This window comes from Astatotilapia calliptera, chromosome 18 (genome assembly GCF_900246225.1).
Source record: "Astatotilapia calliptera chromosome 18, fAstCal1.2, whole genome shotgun sequence".
Lineage (NCBI taxonomy): Eukaryota > Metazoa > Chordata > Actinopteri > Cichliformes > Cichlidae > Astatotilapia > Astatotilapia calliptera.
In genome coordinates, this window is record NC_039319.1 from 30,541,721 (window position 1) to 30,561,315 (window position 19,595).

Genomic DNA, 19,595 nt, shown 5'->3' on the forward strand with positions numbered 1-19,595 from the left:
ACAGCATTTTCAATCTGATCTTTGTTTTTTAAGGATAAAACGGTGTCATCTGCTAGTTGAGTCACTCTGATTTCTTTACCAAAAATAGATAAACCTTTAATGACTGGGCTATTTAAAATGTGTAATGAAAGTAGTTCAGCCACAATCAAAAATAAAAAGGGTGAAATTGGGCAACCCTGGCGAACAGATCTCATGACTGGAAATCTTTTAGTAGTATTTGGATATAGTATAACACAACTGTCAATATTTGTATAAAACATTTCGATAGTTGACACAAAGTTTGGACCAAAACCAAAGGTTTTGAGTGCTTTAAATAAGAAATAATGTTCTACTGTATCGAAAGCTTTATAAAAATCAAGAAACACAATAAGGGAATCATCATCTATATTGTCAGAGTAGTCTAATAGGTCAAAAATAAGCCTTATGTTTGAACTGATATGGCGGTTGGTCATAAATCCGGTTTGCGTTTCAGCTATGATCTCATCCAGATGTTTCTTTAATCTTTTGGCATAGACCAATGAGATGATCTTATAATCTATGTTCAAAAGCGTGATAGGTCTCCAATTTTCTATAAAAGATCTTTATCAGGTTTAGGAATTAAAGTTATAATACCCTGTTTCATGCTTGTGGACATTTCTTTTCCATCAAGGCATTCCTTAAACAATTCTAACAAAGGATCAACAATGATACCCCAGAACTGTAAATAAAATTCCACTGACAAACCATCATTACCTGGAGATTTGCCCTTTTTCATTGATCGAATTGCCTCTGAAATTTCTGATTTTGTTATGGGACGTTCACAATTAGTTTTAAAGTTTTCTGAGATTGTTGGTGCAAAGTTTTTAACTGACTCGATAAATCTATCACAATCATTGATATTACAATTTGATTTGTATATATCTTTGTAGAATGAACCAACATGTTTTGAGATATCTAAATAATTAGTGGTTATGTTATTATCAATCTTAAGAGCAGATATATTGTTTCTTCTTTGGTTTCGTTTCTCAAGAGCAAAAAAGTAACTAGAATTTCTTTCACCTAGTTCTAGCCATTTTGCTTTGGACCTTATAAAAGCCCCTTTAGCCATATTAATATATGCATTATCTATTTCTTCCTTTAGGCTTTTCAATTTAATTTCTTCATCATCTGATAGAGCATCTTTCTTCATTAATATGTTTAATTCCTTCATAATACTGATTTCTTTAGTGTCATTTCTTTTTTTAATTTCTTTGCTTCGCCTTATTGCCGCTTTCCTTACCTTGAATTTGAAAAATTCCCATTTTAGTGTGTGATTCATATTGGTAAACCCCCGAATATCTGTTCTGCCGTTTTTTCCACTATACTACAAAATGTATCATCATTCAATAAATTATTATTTAGCTTCCAAAAACCACGTAGTTTACTTTGACTTTGTTTATTGCCAACTAAGAGAATTGTGATGAATTTGTGATCAGTTAATGGAGCAAAATCATGAGAAGATTCTGAAACAAAATGTAAACACGAAGAAGATATTAACCACAAATCAATTCTGGATTGTAGAGATCTATTTGCATTGCTCCAGGTAAACTCTTTTGTATCAGAGTTGAAGAATCTCCATACATCTATAACTGCAAGTTGTTCACAGAAAAATGCAGTGCTTTTAAATTTTGAGTGTTGAGATGTTCTTATTGGTACTCTATCTATAAGATCGTCTGGAGCATCATTATAAGCTCCTCCAAGAATCATGTGGGCTCCCTTATATTTTGATTTTAAAAAATCAAGTTTCTCAGATAATTGTATGCACATAGATTTGGCCTGAGTTGTGTTATTATGACTGTATAAATTACAGACTATAAAGGTGTTGTCCAATTTGAAAACCAGAATAATCCATCTGCCTTCATCTGAAGACAACGATTCAATAATATTACCTTTAAAGTTGTTAAGGAGAATGGCTACGCCTGCCGAATGTTGAGAGGCGTGGCAAAAATAACACTGATCACCCCACTGTGCTTTCCAGAATTTTACATCATTATCACTCGAATGAGTTTCTTGTAGAAAAATCAAATCAGCATTTTTTCGTCTACAGAAAATGAAAATTGACTTTCTTTTGGTACTGTCGCGAATACCTCTAACATTAAGGGATAGTATTTTTAAGGAACTGAAATGTAAGTCTGTCATAAGAGAAGAAGGGAATGAATAAAGTGAACTGGATGTCTGTAAAATTAACTAGAAATTTATAAGGTGCTAAGGTATAAACACCTAAAGAAGATACTCTCAAACAGGAAAACTAAATGTTGAGTACCTAAGTAAAAGTCTTCAGACTCTATTTCGTTTTTCCCCATTGAAGTGACCCAAATACTTTAAGCAAATTAACATTTATACACCAAGAAAGTAGGATGTTTAACTACTCACGCTGTAAAACATAAGCAAGTCCAAACATAACCATAATAATGTTTGCCAAGTATTGGTACAACTAACTTGGAGGTATGAAAGTTTTATAGAAGATTTAAAGAGGATATTATTGGTTGTAAACATATTACCTAATGAACCTGAGGTATTTCAAGCAAAACAAAACAAACAAAAGATACAATATACAAGTGCCTCAAATGATTCAATATTGAACAGTAACATTGGGAGCCTGAGGTAGTTGAAATACCTGTTAATGTTACGTAACTTACAGAGTGAACTTAAAGTATTTCAGTCATCTTGCTGATCTTTTAATAACCTCTTATTTATGCGCTGTGTCTTACACAGGACCAATCCATTTGGTCTTCTTTCCCTCGTCACGGGCCACAGTTTATTTCTGCACTGTCTCTCCATGTAGGTGAGATCTTCAGCCAACCTGAGATTCTCAGGAAACTCGCTATTGGCTGTCCTAAGAGTCGCTAAATGACGTCATCGCCTAATTTGCATAATCGGTCATGCTAATGTAATTGTAACCTGTGTTGTTGGAGAGAGAAATAACATCGTGGAAGAGACATAAAGTGAGTAAAAACGTCCTAAATGCAGTTAGAGTTTATTTAGAACTACAAATTAAATTTATTTTAGCAATTATTGTTTTTTTTAATGTCACAATTCCAACCCTGCTCCTTTACCCGGGCTTGGACCGGCAAGTGACCCGAAATAGGCGCTCTGGTAGAGTTACTTTGTGTGTGTGTTTATAAGTAGTTTTAAACCTTGTGATCCACAAAACAGCATAAGAGTAAAAGAACTGACTGCGTTACAGCACCCGCTGCTTGTTGAGAGTAAAAGCGATACGAGCTTTCACGAGTTTAAAAAAAAAAAAGTCGCTAAGGGGTCTGAAAATTCGCTAAATATAGCGACAAAGTCGCTACGTTGGCAACACTGGCAGTGACACCGATACCGATACTTTGACCTTTCACGTGCAGCGGAGAGAGGTTGGGAAGAATCTGCAAACTAAACGCTGGGATTGGTACAGCAATAAGAAAACACACTTTTCATTCATGTTTTGGGTTTTTGGAGCTGTGCTCGTCTCTGACGTGTGTTTAAATGTGTTTGAGGCTTATAGATAACATAGATGCGACAGCACAGGTTCAGCCATTTCTCACAGTGCATAAACACCAATGAATTTAACATTAATCGGTGCGCTACATACTCAACTTAGAGGCTACAAACAAAGGATCGATCATAGTATAGATCCAATACCAATGCCAGCGCTAGTATCAATACTGTGGATATCATTTAAATCTCTCAACAGTTGCAACTCCCTGTGACTGCTGACCTGGGTTTGTATTGGAGACTGCACAGTTGTTTAATCCTTTGTCCACTCATCCCACATTTTGATTCATATTATGAATATTCAAATATCAATACGCTTTTTTAGAGCCTGTCATTTATCCAGTGGCTGTGACGAAAACAGAGAAAGCTGCCATTATGGGTTAAGTCCAGGTGTCACTGAGCTGTCTTCAGGACACTCAAAAAGCCCACTCCATGAAAAGTAAGTGTCTGCCATCCAACCATGCAGTTACTTCAACTCATTCTACCGATTCAGGCCTTATTCCAGGTGAATGTCGGGATCCAGCCTGTACAGACCGTCAGCCTGTGGCAACCCTGACAATCAGCTGATTCTTAGTAACCTCAGCTAATATGTTGATGAAGCTGTGCATCATTTTACCTTTAAACTCTAGGGCTGGGCCCAAATTTGGCTCTTTTCACTTTATGCGGTCTTGCCAGCATTTATCAATCTTCAGCCGGCCATATGACCCTTTCAGGGCTGAAAAACACCTTTGACCCATGAGAGCCCAGACTGTCAGGAAAACTATGGTAGAGTTAATGTTGAAACTTTAACAGGGTGTGGGTTCATATGGGTCAAACCATTGAAATCTGTAACCATCCATCCATCCATCTTCATCCGCTTTATCCGAAATCTGTAAATCTGTAACCACATCAGTAAAACACCAATAGTGACGTTTCTCTGAGCGTTCTTGTTTTGGGAGAAAATGACAACACCTCCCCCTGCTGGTTAAAAGCATTTACTGCAGGGGGCAGGAGCGCATTTGTAATTTGAACCACCCTAAAGCCTCTGTGTATCCTAGATGGGCAGAACTACAATAGTAGTACTCTGTGAAACAACCAGTAAATAAAAGTAGAGAGAATGTGATCAAAATAAAAGATTAAAATGAACATAAACACATGAAACATGGAACAGAGTGAACTGAAAGAACAAAAGATCATTTTAATGTTACTGAAGATTTATTTTTTCACTCATTTACTCAGATGTTGTTCATATATAAATGTATTTACAGAAAATGACGCATAAAGCAAAGTGTCTTTACTTTCCTAATAACAAACATGGCATTTCTAACAAAGCTCTGGAACTTATTTAAACCTATATATCTGTATATACACCTTATTGAATTCATATTCAGTAGTTTGGAGGTTTGTCTTTGACCACTATCTTTATTTGTTTAGACGTGCTAGCTAGCTCTGGCAGGGTCACTGATTAAACTAAATACAGGGGAACAGCTTGTAGTTATTATTACTACTATTACTGTAATCATTGGTAGTAGTATTTCATAATAATTTTGACTGCTATATCAAAAGTATTTCTCATTCTGTCATTATCTTTCCCCCACATTAGAAAAGAACACACTCATGATATTGAGTGATGGAGCTATTTTGATCATCTCCTTTAGCTTTGCTATGGCTGCCCATGTGTTTTTACCCTGGGTGTCTAAGTATCGGGTGGACATATCATTACAGCCTGAAACTGTCGGGGGCATTTGCACTTCATCCACTGTCCAGTTGACATGGAGTTTCTCAGTGCTCAGTTCTTTATTGTTCTTTATAAATCCTGTAATATGAACTATCAATACAGCAGGTAAAATGAGTTTTGAACAAGTCACCAACTTTCGAAGCAAATCTATTTCCAAAGGTGCTATTGATGTGAAATTTTCACCACGTGTCAGTAACAACCCATCCAATCCACACATGAAAATCCCAAATCACAGGCAAGTACATTTAAAGTTTGCTTAACAACATTTAGACAAGCCTGTGAAACACTGGGAGAGTAGAGTCTGGTCACATGAGACCAAAACTGAACTCTTTGGATGCCAGAATACACCCCATGTTTGGAGGTGAAAAGCAGTGCACATCACCCCAAAAACACCAAACCAACAGGTGGGAACATCGTGACGTGGGGCTGTTTTTCAGCATACAGCACTGTGATTCAGATAATTAAAGGATGAGTGGAAAAATGTCCTGAGAGTCTTGATAAAAAACTGCTGCCACCTACCAGGATGATGAAGATGAAACGAGGGGACAGTGATGCCAAACACAGCCAACAAACTCGGTTAGTTTCAGAGAGACAAACCAAAGCTGCTAGAATGACCCGGAACCTTCTGGACTGTGTGGCAGCACGGGTAAAATCACACCTGTCACTGTGACTAGTTTCTGCATACAGCAGGCGTATTGAAGCCAACAAACACTTTTGTACGACGTATTGAATCCATTTCAGTAAACATGTTCATTCCCTCCATGAATCGCTACCTTATTGTGGTGGAGGGGTTTGTGTGTTCCAGGGATCCCAGGGCTATGTCATCTGGGGGCTTCTGCCCCGTCAGGGTCTCCCATGGCAAATTGGTCCTAGTGAGGGACCAGACAAAGAGCGATTCAGAAGACCCCTATGAGTAGGACACCAAGGGAACAGTTCACCCTGCCCAGGGTAGGGTTACCGGGGCCCCGCCCATGAGCCAGGCCTGGGGAGAGTCCCCGAGGGCAAGCGTCTGGGGGCCGGACCTTAGTCCATGGAGGAATAGCCCGAAAAAGGGGACATGGGTCTCCTGCAGGCCCACCACCCCCAGGAGGCGCTATAGTGGTTGGGTGCATTGTGTGCCGAGCAGCAGCCAGGAACAGAGACCCTGGCAGACCAAACCCCGGCTACCAAGACTAGCAACTGGGACATGAAATTTCACCTCACTTTTGGGGAAGGAGCCTGAGTTAGTGCTTGAGGTTGAGAGGTACCGGCTAGAAAACGTCGGGCTCACCTCAGTGCTCGGGTTGGGGAACGGGTTCTTACTGTCATTTGCGCTTATGCGCCGAGTGGCACCTCAGAGTACCCAGACTTCTTGGAGTCCCTGGGCAAGGTGCTGGAAGGTGCTCCACCTGGGGACTCTGTTGTCCAACTGTGAGACTTCAGTGCTCATGTGGGCAATGACAGTGAGAACTGGAGGGGCGTGATTGGGAGGAAAGGCCTCTCAGATCTGACCCCAAGCTGTGTTTTGTTATTGGACTTCTGTGCAAACAACAGTTTGGCCATAACAAACACCTTGTTCGAACATAAGAGTGTCCATAAGTGCACATGAAACCAGGACGCTCTAGGCCGTAGGTCGATGATCGATTTTGTAATCGTATCACCGGACCTGCGGCCATATGTTCTGGACACTCGGGTAAAGAGAGGGGCTGAGCTGTCAACTGATCACCACCTGGTGGTGAGTTGGATCAGGTGGCGGGGGAGGACGCTGGAAAGACCTGGCGCCTAAACGTGTAATGAGGGTGCGCTGGAAACGCCTGGCAGAGGCCCCAGTCCATGAGATCTTCAACGCACACCTCCGGCAGAGATTCAACAACAGGGAGACGGACATTGAGTCCGAATGGACCATATTCAGCATCTCCATTGCTGAAGCCGCTGCACTGAGCTGCGGCTGCAAGGTGGTTGGTGCCTGTCATGGTGGTAATCCCTGAACCAAATGGTGGACACCAGAGGTGAGGGAGTCACCAGGCTGAAGAAGGAGTCTTATCAGGCTTGTTGGCACGCCTCTACAATGTTGTGTGCAGCTCAGGGGCAGTACCTCTGGATTGGCAGACCGGGGTGGTGGTTCCCATCTTTAAGAAAGGTGACCGAGTGGGTGTTCCAACTACAGGGGGATCACACACCTCAGCCTCCCTGGGAAAGTTTGTGCCAGAGTGCTGGAAAGGAGAGTTCGTCCGCTAGTTGAACCTCAGATACAGAAGGAACAATGCGGTTTTCGTCCTGGTCGTGGAACACTGGACCAGCTCTTTATCCTCTCGAGGATGCTTGAGGGTGCATGGGAGTTTGCCCAACCAGTCTACATGTGTTTGTGGACTTGGAGAAGGCATTCGACCGTGTCCCTCGGGGTGTCCTGTGGGAGGTGCTGCGGGAGTATGGGCTGTCTGGCCCATTGCGACGGGACATTTGATCTGGGGAGAGGGAGGTCTGGGCTTCTCTGCTTAGGCTGCTGGCCCCGTGACCCGGTCCCAGATAAGCGGAAGAAGATGGATGGATGTTCAATACTTGTTCCCTGTGTCATTTCTCGTTATTGCACATAATTTATGGATATCTATGGTTTGATTTCTTTGCATGTGTGGATTGGATGGATTGTTACTGACATGTGGTGATAATTTCATGTTGATAGTGCCTTTAGAAATCAAATCAGAAATCTTTGCAACCATTGTAGCTCATTTCTAAAAATAACTTAAACTAACATCAATGCCTGGTTACATCTCAGATGGATTACTGTAACTCGCTGTATCTTAACCTGCCGACACAATCTAAACTTAGATTTGGTCTGTGGCCGTGTGGTGGTTCTGTTTCAGCCAGGAAGGCTCAGGGGTGAAGGAGACTGAAATGTGAGGAAGAAAAAGATCTGCAGTCAGAAACAAGTTACAGCTTTAGCTCATTTTACTGAAAAACGTGTAACAGGAGTTGGTGAACCAGGTGCCCCTGTAGCATTACGCTACTACTGTACATACAAGACAACACTCACAGATCAGTCTTTGATTATACAATGCTTCTAATGAGTATGTTCATCCATATATAATGTAAAACCAAATGGTTCTGGGTCACAATGCAAATTAAAAGTGTTTACAGTTGTAAAAAAACAAACAAAAACCCACACTTGTTTTGGTAGTTGGGGATGAGCCCGATTAGGGCTTTATTCCTGTGTAAATCTTATTTCATCCATATGGTCTCCAAGATAGTTCGAGCCAACCTTCTTCATGTGCCACATTTAGAAGGTTAGTGTCTCAGATCACTCCACATTTTAACCAATCACACCAAAAAATGCACGTTTTTGGTGTAAAAATACATTCAAATGTGTAAAACAAATCATGTCCCTCGATCTTTGTCCTGTGCAATGTTCCATGCTGCGGACCCATTGGTGTGGAGATTCTTGGAGGATGATAATGGATCTAACAGAACCGGCCAGTAAGGGTTCCACGCAGACTGGAGTGTTACCAAACTGTTGAAAGGTTTTGAGAAAAATAAGATCCCGCTGCTTGAAGAATAAATGCCTCAGAGAAAACTCAGAGCTGCTGCAGGAAAATGAGTTTGCAAAAGTTCATTCATAAAAACCCTGTTTACCTGTTACTGCAGCTAAAAAGACACCTGGGAGTGACGAGCCGTGCTGCTTCCTCCACAGAAATCTTCATGCGTTTCATTCAAGGAGTATTACAACTTAGCATCCAATCACAATCAATTCTGTTGAAAGTGTTGCTCTTGACAGAATCCTCTGTGCTGGTCTAATGCTGGGTCCAGATGACATACAGTGTGACCTGAAACACACAAACCTCGATCCTTCGCTGGCAGCACAGGGGGATTAGACAGATAAAACCTGGGCATGGCATCTGTGTCAGGAAAATTAAGCTAAAGCAGAAGTGCTTAAAAACTTGCATTCTATTTTAGGCCACCAGATGGCGATAGCTGTGGTTGCAAAAAGCCTCCCAGAGCTGGGAAAGTGGCGGCCTCCACCTCTGCACACACCTTCATACCCAGTTTATGATCTCATTCACTGCTTTTGGGTCAAATGTAATAAAAAAAAAAATTTAGTTTGCAAATCTTGGTCATACTACGTTTCAAAGTGTGTTATCATTGGCTGATGACAATCAGAACCCCCCAGCCCCGCCTCAGGTTTTTTGCAAACCAATGGCCCAGGAAAAGTGAGAAACTCCTGGCTCAAAGGGTGACATCACTGTAGCTACATCCACAGTAAACATTTTCCTGATGAGTTCATGGTCCCAGTGGCTAGTTTCACACACTGACGAATACAAAACGAGATTCATTTTTTCATCACGGTCTCCATTAGAATCCAGGAGGAAGAGAAATCCAGGCATGTCTTACTGTGTGACTTATAAGTCACTACTGTCTGAGTGTGCATCACCCCTCGGTCCATGTGACATCTGGCTGCTAAGCTAATGACCTTTAGCCCAGTTATGGACCTCCCCCAGGTGGGACAAGAGGATAAGGAAATGGGTGAATGGGGAAGTGATGCTTCACTAACTGTAGAGGTTACATGCTTCTGTTATGTACAGTATATGGTCAAAGAACACACCTAACACAACATAGCTCTTGGCCAAGATGATGGAAAATACCTGACAGAGTGACCAGCTAATATTGTGTAGACAACCTCATTTTCCTGCCCAGGAGAAAACCAACAGAATCTCAAGTCTTTGACCTTTGATCTCCTTTTACTGACATGTTGTTCAGAGTCAGCTGTCCAGTGTGAAATGTTGGGAAATCACCGAGGGTTCAGACATTCTCCAAAACAGCAGAGTCCACCGTTCTAGGCTATCGACTCTCCCACTTGGTGAGGTATGAAATATTAACACAGGTCTCTATACAACGTTTTATTTGAACCGTGAAACATATCAAATGTATAATGTCATCCAAAACATTTTGACCAAAATTAACATTTAAATTTCAACATGGATTAAAATATGTGAACAAAAAAAGGGGAAAATCACAAACTAGATCAAACATTCGATTTGGCTTTTGGTGGCACGCTTCTGACAATCCCAACATCATAGTGAAGTGTGGCCCAGGCCTACACTCTACTGCCGGGCAGCTTCATCAGGGTGGAGGGCGTCACCTGTCTGTCATAACATCAAACATTTTTAAAGTCTCACAGGCTTATAAAAACGGAGTGTAAAATAAAGCTACAGCCAAGTCAGCCTGCAGCTGAAATCATGAAGCAACTGATGCATTCAATGTAAATACATGAAAAGAAGCCCAACTTAGACTTTCTGCATCACAACATGTTATTTGGTCCTGGACTCGGATGCACAACAGGAGGCAAACAGACGGAAAGGGCACGCGGGGTGATGGGGGGCTGCGCGCAGTCGGGGCTCCGCAGCTGCTCGTGAGTTAGCATGTTAAGGTGCAAGTGTGCTCACAATATCCTGAGTACAAAATCTTCATCACATTGCGTCTCCCACTCTCCTGCCAATGTGAAACACACTGTTCACAATGCATCGATGGCTTCACTGTATTTTAATCTGTGTGTCAATGTGAAACCTGAGGAGCTACAAAGTAACAGTACGAACACGGGACTGACTCGTCTTTGGGTGGAGCGACTGTGTCGGACGAACATGTGCTGCTCTCTGATGGTTACCCGAGGACGACCCTGTCACGCTCAGTGCGTCTGTGACGGACATGAACCCTGAGCTCGAGCTACAGTCGGCAAATGCTTGGAAACGTATCAGGAAACGAGGTTTTCAAAGGGTCGCTGTGGGAATGTTAGAGTGCATGAATGTGTGCGTGAGGAATGAGCAGACGAGCTCCCGGAGCGCTCGCTGAAACTGAAAGCAGACACAGGATGTAGGGAAACGCACCGTCAGGTCGGTTTGACTCCACATTTATAGAGCCAGTATGAACACTGTTACATACTCAAACCTGCCAGAGCTCCATGTTGTAGTTGGGAAACAGAAGCATCATATCCTGGTCCAATCCTGGACTGTCAGCTACACGGAGGCATTTTAAAAGTGATGCAGTAAAATCAGTCAGTCGGGCTGAAGCATTACACCTCCTGTCACAAGCTAACAGCTAGCACAGCCATGGTCTCTGCAGATCATTTTTACTGTTTCATTTCATAAAAAGTGACCATGTGGTGACAGCCCGTCAGCCTCACGGCACGGTCGGGTCAGGTGACCATCAGGTCACCAGCAGCTGGTTGGTGAACCTGGTCACAGGTATGTAGTGCTTGTTAGTCTGCAGTTTGCATGGAAGATGCTGACGTGTCTGCACACACCTGTTGGCCACGCCCCCTGCAGAACTGATAATGTGAAAAGTGCGACTGGAAACACAACGTTCACCTTCAGAGTAATAGCTGCACCTTAAATGTGTTGAGGCGCAGCTTTTACTTTGAAGGAAAAAGTTCTCCAATTCCAGACGGGACACACTTCCCACAGCTCGGAGGTAATTAGAAAACTGCTAAGTCAGCATATTCCAGGCAAACTGCGAGCAACCCTGGCAATCACAGGGAAGTCACGTAGCAACATGACAGCTAACAGGAAGCACTCACCGACCAATCAGGGAGCACGCTCTGTTTTTTAATCTGGTGACTGGAAGTGGAATCATGTTTAATGTGGTGGACAAATCTCAGACAGCGTGTGATGGTGATCATAAATGATAATTAGCATCAGACGTACAAACTTTTATATACTATGGAATCTATTTGTCTTTATTTTAGCTCAATAATAAGGAAAAAACAGAAACTATGGGAATGTTGTTATCCGACGATAGCCTAACGCTAACGTGCTTCTTATTTCAGCTGAGAAATAAACTGAGGATCCAAATCAGAACTTCCCAAATGTAAAACATTAAGACGCAAACATGTATTTGGATGCATTGTGAGGATTGAAAGAGCCTCAGTCTGTACGGAGGCAAATACAGCAGAACAGAAACATCACAACGAGGCTCCGCAGAGAAAAGTAAAAAAGTGCACACAAGTCTTAGGCCATCACACGCCAGGACTTCCAAATGCATGCACACAACATTAAAACTAAGTACATAAAACGAACCGCCGCCTCATGAAAGCACAGACAGCAACACTTTGTCGAAGCTGTCGTCAGACGCGATCTCATCCAAGCACGAAGCAAAAGGGAGCTGACGACTTTTGGAACGTGAAGAGCAACCGTCGAGCAACGTTTAGGAAAGCCTTTCCTCCAGTGTTGTCCCGTCTCTAAGAAACATCATCAGGCAGAAACGAGCAGTGAAAACAGACCGATGTGTGCGACCTGTTGATGATGGCGCACAAACCAGGAATCGCTCCCCTGCTGCAGGAAGGTCAAAAAGGCAACAACTAAGACTGTTCCTTCTTAAGACTCACAGCTTCGTGCTGCACACACTTTGTTTCAGAGCAGCATTTCTTGCTGTCAAGCTTCAGCCCAGTCACGCCCAAGTTAGCATACACGTAGCCAAGCAGGTTTCAGTACACCACCTGCTGACAGACAGACACTGATGACAGACAGGTGACCTCTGCCTTCGTCTCCACCCTCATATTTCAGTGAACCAGCCCAAAGACGACATGTTGCACAAACCAACTGTTTCTACTCAAACAGTCTTCAGGTTTTCAAATCACGATTTCAGGGGACAACACAAGTTTGTTCAAACCCGACGAGGTGGCAGATCTACACCTATACGGATAATGTGATGTACATTCAAACCATTTCCCGGGGCGGGTGAGTGGGAACTACGACAGGATGATGGTCGTTCTCCACAGCTGAACAGCCGGCAGCACTACACAGTGTGTTTCCTGTGTGGCACTCACTAAATATTTCCACACACACTGAACTTTGGTCCGTGGTACATTTACAACAACAGGTACAAAGAAAAAGCCACGTTTCTGTCTCCTTATAGTGAATAATGGCTGAGCGTTGCACGTCCACCAACGATGAAACACTAAAATCACCGTCCGTGTGTCGAGACATGATGGGCCTCCATCTCACGCTCCTACAAAGTGCATGTTTCTAAAGCATGTAAGGTGCAGGTAGGCAGCTCTGTGATGACTGAGTGATCAAGCTGAACAGCACGGGGACGCCACAGTTACCAGATGTCCATCAGCACCGTCTGCTGAGGAGGACTCGTTTTAACCCCTGTGGTGTTTTTGCTTTCCTTCCGAGGGGCAAAGTACAGGGTGGTTCCTAATTTCTGCAGCTACTACATAACCTACTACAGGCCTCTGCCCAGTCGTTTCCAGGATGCTGGGAGCGGGGGATGCTGATGGCCAAAGGACAGCAACAGGCTTAAACTGTTGGCCTCTCCCTGTATGGGAGTGGTGTGGCACTGAGACGGCACTGGGAAATGGAAAATGTCACTGGTGTTTCACTCGTGCTATGCTGAGGCTTCGAGAAGAGCCCGAGCAGCGGTGGAGGAGTGGGTGTAGTTTAAGAATCCACCTCTGGGAGGCTGCCTGGGTAAAGTAGAGTTTAAGTGATAAGCCCACCATCGGGGAGTGTTGACAGCAGGTTGGACACGTAGCTGGGTTGTTTGTTTAAGAGGTCAGAGTTCATCCGTCCGAGCAGTCCTGAACCCAAGCAGAGAAAAACAAGATGACGTAGGTACGAGCTTCAAACTCATCCCTGGTTGGGAGCTCAACGCCCACTCTCTGGGTAAATCCTCAGTTAGGAGGTGGAGTTTCCTCCTTTGAATAAATTCTGGACCCAGGCGAGGGGCGTGGCCTGATGTCAGGAGTCATCATCCGTGTCCTCTATCAGAACCTTGGTGTCACGAGTCTTGGACCTAAAAGGAGAAACAGGAAGGAAGCTCTTAAAGTGGGAACTCAAGTCCACGACTGATCACTGAGCTAATGTCGTCTGTCTCAGGCGTGTTCGCACAGCCGTGGCTGCGACACGCGTGTCGGAGCCACGGCCCTTTGAACACGCAGCCGTGTGTCGTGTGGCTTCAACACTGCTTTCACATCTTCCTTGTGTAATATGTTTATACTGGATATGTATGCACTGGGATCTACACTGTGTAAATTAGGTGGCATCAAACATACTGTCTATACAATCAGGCTGCAGGAGGCCCGTGGATCACCAGCGTCACTCAGTTCTCACTTTAGCTGCCACAGACACATGTGGCGGTGCCTCTGCACACTGAGGCGCCGCCACATGTGTCTGTGATGTTCCTCTGCAATCACAGAATGACTGAATGCTTTAAACCTGAGACAAACACAAGATTTTACCTCTAAACATCCAATCATCTGTTTTCTGAGTCAGCGGTTTACGTGTGAACATAATAACCAGAGGTCTTCACAGGTTATCAGGCTGTGGTTTTACCATGAAACAGATTGCTATGCAAGTAAACAACTACCTGAGATAGCTAACCTTTGCAGGACCACGAGCTAACCCCCCCACAGATCACTGCGCTGACTGTATCTATAATAAATGACGTTGCAGTTTCTCTGTTTTGCATGAAGCTACATTGTTCTACGTGGGGTCGACGGCCTTCTGTGCACGCTGATGAAACATGCGTCTCCTCTGCCGTGACTGAGGGGCCCACGCCTGCACTCAGCAGGACAGACAGACGGGGAAAAGACTTACTGCGAGGCCAGGCGTGGCCTGCGCAGGCTCATACTGTAGCTCCTCTTCCAGCTCTTCTTGCCCTGTCGGTTTCTCACGCCATCCTCCTGGTCCATCATCTGCTCCAGGAGGGTCTGGTCGTCGGCGTTGAGCGGAGCCACGCTGATGTCTCTGACGGCTCTGAATTCACCACAGTTGTTCAGATGTTCGTTCTCCAAGCGGAAGAAGTTCCACACAAAGCGCCTACAAGGATCACACATTAACCCGTTACTGAGTTTCTGTTACTTTATCACTTCCTGATCTAGGCCCTGCAGATACACAAAGTTAGGAATGAACTATGAGAAAAACCAAAGGGATGAATAAAGAAAAAAGACTCTGTGTACCGAAAGACCTCCAGCGGGGCCAGGACTGTAGCAAAGATGTCAGAGATGCCGTCAAACGTGACGAGCGTGGTGACGGTGACCGTTAAGATCCATCCGAAGCGTAACAGCACGTCCTCTACTATGGCGCTGTAGTAATAGGCCTGCAGGAGGACGCACAACAGAGCACGCACTTCACATTCATGCTGTGTGACTACATAACAACACGTGCTGCTGTTGATTTGTGGATGACAGGGTTAGCAGCAGCAAGCCTGCTTAGTTCAGCCTGAAGTCCTGACATTTGGACACCGACTTTTGTAAAGTGGCCACAGGAGGAGCTGCAGCTTCTTTGTGTGGTGTAATACCTTGTGTGGATAGACTATCTCCTCTCTCAGGAAGGTGTTCTCTCCCGCGTTGCGGTCAAACAGTCCCCAGTCCATCTTCAGATCCCAGACCAGAGTGTAACACGAGCTCAGCGCCAAACAGCCAATATACAGATAGAAGAAGATCTGGGCCTCCGAGCCTGCGTCTGTGGGCGGGACATCAGAGTGTTCTCCAGTTACAGCCTGCCATTAGAGCTCCATCCCATAATAACAACACAGAGGAGAGAATGAGCTCAGGATGGCATTGCCTTATAACACGGCATCTGTCAGCCTACCTTTGTGTGTGCTGTAGAGGGCGGAGAAGGTAACAGCGAAGAAGGTGGTGGAATATTTGCCAGCATTAACCAGATGAGGGAAGGCCCGCTTGGTGTCACGGTAACGGCGCAGACACTGGACGAATCGGAACCACGCAGGAAGACACTTGATCACCGCCCGAACGCCATACGAGTACGAGTTGCACACATCGTTACCTGAAGAGGACGACATTTAGCCACCGGTTTGCTCCGACACGTGCGCGTGAGCAGCGAGCATCTCGGAGCCTCACCTCTGCTGATGAGCCCGTTGTGTTTGGTCCAGTCCAGCTCAAAGCTGTAGAAACAGATCATGTACTCCAGGTCCATCAGCACCACCACCAGAGAGTTGAGCTGGTCAGCCAGCCAGAAGTCTGCAAAGCCAACGCGGTGAAACGGAGCCGTCACCACTCGAAACTGCGGAGGAAGACGTCACAGGAAGAGCCCTCTTCAGAATAAAAGCTTAACCACACAAAAGGTATGATGTAAAGACTCTGGTCAGGGCCATTACCAGAAGTTTGAGCAGCCAGAAGCGTGACTTGTAGTAGCAGGTCTTGAAGGGGTTGATGAGGAAAAGGAAGAAGAGCCCATAGAGAGCCAGAGGGTTGGCCTGCATCGGCACCAGGATCTTGTCGCTGAAGAGACAGGACAGCAGGCTTACGCACCACAGCACCCCCAGCAGACCTGCAATCTGCACACACAATGACTCAGTCAGCATCCTCTCCCCGTGGAGGGGGCCACGGCCCACAGATCGTTAAATCATCTCTATGAGAACACGACTTCTTTCTTTGGTTCAATCTGACCTCTGACCTCAAACAGATGCTGATGGGACAGGTTGTTTCTGGGGTTCAGTTCAAATATGAGCACATGGTTGACGCCTGCTTGCCTCCAGCCGTAAGTGTTGATGCCTACAAGACAAAAGAGTTGTTTTTTTAACTTCCTGTCTCTGATATGAGTTGATGACTAACTCGACTCCAAACTTGGCACATAAGCTACAGTGTGAGAGTGTCTGTGTGTCCATACCTAACAGGAAGAGGAATTCTATTAACAGGAAGCCTCCTCTGTAGATTCGGACCATAGGCCAAACATCAGAACGATCTGTCCCCACAGCTACTAATGACAAAGACCAATCAGGAGACAGCACCATCAATACCGAGCAAAACTGCACAGAGCAAAAACAAAGTGCCTGATGTGAGGAGTCTGCAGCATGTCTGCAAACAGACTTTTGTTTATCTGCACAACAACAAGTGGAAACCAACATTCATGATGGTTCTACTGGAGTAAAACAAAGGAGATGGTGATTGACTTCAGAAAACAGAGAGGTGAGAAAACTCACACCCCAATTCAGATCTATGGAACCCCTGTGGAGAGAGTCTCCAACTTCAAATACCTCGGTGTCCACATCAACGAGGACCTCACTTGGAGTACACACACGGACTTCCTCATTAGTAAAGGCAGACAGCGCCTCTATCACCTGAGGCGTCTAAAGAGGTTTAAGATCTCCAAGAATATACAGAGGAGATTCTACACTGGTGTCATTGAGAGCATCCTGTGCAACAACATCATGGTGTGGTACGGGAACTGCACAGTACAGCAACAGAAAGCCCTGCAGAGGGTTGTGCGCACAGCTGAACGCACTATGGGAACATCTCTACCAGCACTGCAGGACATCTATGCTGAAAGGTGCAGATCCAGGGCCATCAGGATCATTAGGGATTCTAGCCATCCCGCCCACAAACTGTTCAGGCCACTGAGGTCAGGGAAGCGCCTCTGTAGCCTGAAAACAAGAACAGAAAGGTTCAGGAGGAGTTTTTACCCACAAACTGTGAGACTCCTCAACCAAAACACAAACCGGACAACATGATGGACAATCTCACACACAGTACATAATTTGCACTTTATCTTTCTTCTCTGAACCTTATCCGTACCTTATTATATACATCTGTACTATGTAAATATGTATATTTTTATAGTCTTCTCATTCAACTCATTACAGTGCAATATCTTGCACGTCATGGATATATATTTATAAGCACAAACATATGGACTTTTACATTGTTTTTTTATATATTTTTTTACTTTTAACTTTTGTTTCTTTTCCTTTTTTTCTTAGCTTATGTAAAATCCTTTTTAGCATGTTTGCACAGTCGGGGGGAGTACTTTTTTAGCCAGAAAAAACATTTCACTGTATGTTGTACCAGCTATAACTACATGTGACAAATAAATAAAGAATTGAATAAATAAAGAATTGAATTGAATTGAGGATGGGACGGCACGTCAGTCATTTGTTTCCTGTGGATACTGTTACAAGTCACCCTAAAACCCCCAAAACACAACTAAACAATCACAACAACACAAGTGAATACAAAGAAAGGCCAATCATCTCTCTGCTCGTCCTTCTTCTGCTCCCGTTGTTGTGCAGATTTAAGATGCTTATCAGAGGTGGAAGTGTGCTGCTCACTCATAATTACGACCTCCTGCCTGTTCCTGTGGAAATCATGAAATCTTTGTTTCTGATGTCAGCAGGAAGGAGCCTGAGCCTGGTCCTACTGCAGGTTTCCTTCCACTGTCACTCGTCACATGACTGTTGGGTTTTCTCTGCATGTGTCATTGTGGGGTCTACCTTACAATGTGCAGCACCCTGAGGCGCCTGTTAGGGTGCTGCATAAACAACACTGGTCTTTCCCTCCACAACTTTACACACTACTGTTCCTCACATTCACAGAAATGTATTACTGGTGAGTTACTGTGGTGTATACTTTAGTCTCTCTCTTCATTCTCACCTGATGCCTTAATAATACGACTGTAGTAACACTAACTTTACAGACCGCTGTAGTGCTGTCACGCTTGCTCCATCTTTCTCACCTCCCACCAGGATGCTGATATTCCAGAATCATTTATTTCTCCCTTCTCTCACAAAAGTCTCCTTTTTCCTGTGGCGTAATAAAGTATTATTATTATTATTGTTATAGAAATAATAATAATAATGGACTCTGGACTTTCTACTATAGGAGACAAAAACTGGACGGGTATGTCAGTTAAATCCAAAGAGTCGTGCTGACAGGTTTCTTTCTTTATCGTGTAGAAAAACAGTTCAATATGTGACGTCTTCACACTGACAGTAGGGGGCGCGTCACTGGTCCGTGGGCTGTTTGTGGCCCACAGTGTGACAGCCCTGAGCCAAAGCATTACAGTTTTTTCTGAATGCTTAAACCCTAACTGTGATTCCTGTAGCACGATCTCTAAAACTATTCAGACTTATAGCAAAACCACTCACTGAGTTTGCAAAACTAAAAGCACAAAAACTGCTTTGCACTCAGTTTGCAATTTTGTAACACACACTTTGCAAAACTGTAGGCACAATTCACTGCACAACACTCAATTACCAAATTTCCAACACACTCCTAGCAAAAGTATACACATGTATGGCTATCATTAACACTAATTTGCCAACTGTCTGGCACACTTTCACATGTGAAAACTTCTTTAGATAATTAGTTCACTTTGCAATCAGCCTAAGCACTATAATACAGGTAAGCTGTGTGTGCGGAGTACAATGGAGGCAGCAGAAAGAGTGAGAAGTAGAGGAGGCCGAGGAAGAGGACGTGGAGGTGAAGAAGTAGGATGAAGAAGACGACAAGGACAAGGAGGAGCAAGAGGAAGACGAGGAGGAGCAAGAGGAAGACGAGGAGGAGGGAGAGGAAGGGTAGGAAGAGTAAGAAATAGAATTGCTGATGACATCAGAGCTACAATAGTGGACCATGTCATCAACCGTGGAATGACCCTGAGGGTAGCTGGCCAACGGG

The 19,595-nt window shown here is 44.1% G+C and overlaps 1 protein-coding gene across 2 annotated transcripts in view; it reads right to left on the reverse strand.

The window, feature by feature from the left end:
• Positions 1–8,122: 8,122 nt before the first annotated feature.
• LOC113010999 (xenotropic and polytropic retrovirus receptor 1 homolog) overlaps positions 8,123–19,595 on the reverse strand; it is a 43,577-nt gene continuing 32,104 nt past the window's right edge. Inside the window, exons 8-16 of one of the 2 annotated variants that reach the window (XM_026150358.1) lie at positions 16,813–16,899; positions 16,600–16,697; positions 16,301–16,480; positions 16,044–16,206; positions 15,775–15,969; positions 15,482–15,645; positions 15,141–15,280; positions 14,779–15,000; positions 8,123–13,975 (exon numbers count right to left, since the gene is read on the reverse strand). In XM_026150358.1, coding sequence (XP_026006143.1) covers positions 13,921–13,975; positions 14,779–15,000; positions 15,141–15,280; positions 15,482–15,645; positions 15,775–15,969; positions 16,044–16,206; positions 16,301–16,480; positions 16,600–16,697; positions 16,813–16,899 — 1,304 coding nt within the window. In that variant the 3' untranslated portion in view covers positions 8,123–13,920. Of the gene's footprint in view, positions 13,976–14,778; positions 15,001–15,140; positions 15,281–15,481; positions 15,646–15,774; positions 15,970–16,043; positions 16,207–16,300; positions 16,481–16,599; positions 16,698–16,812; positions 16,903–19,595 lie in introns of both variants that reach the window. The other variant, XM_026150357.1, reaches the window with a different exon arrangement.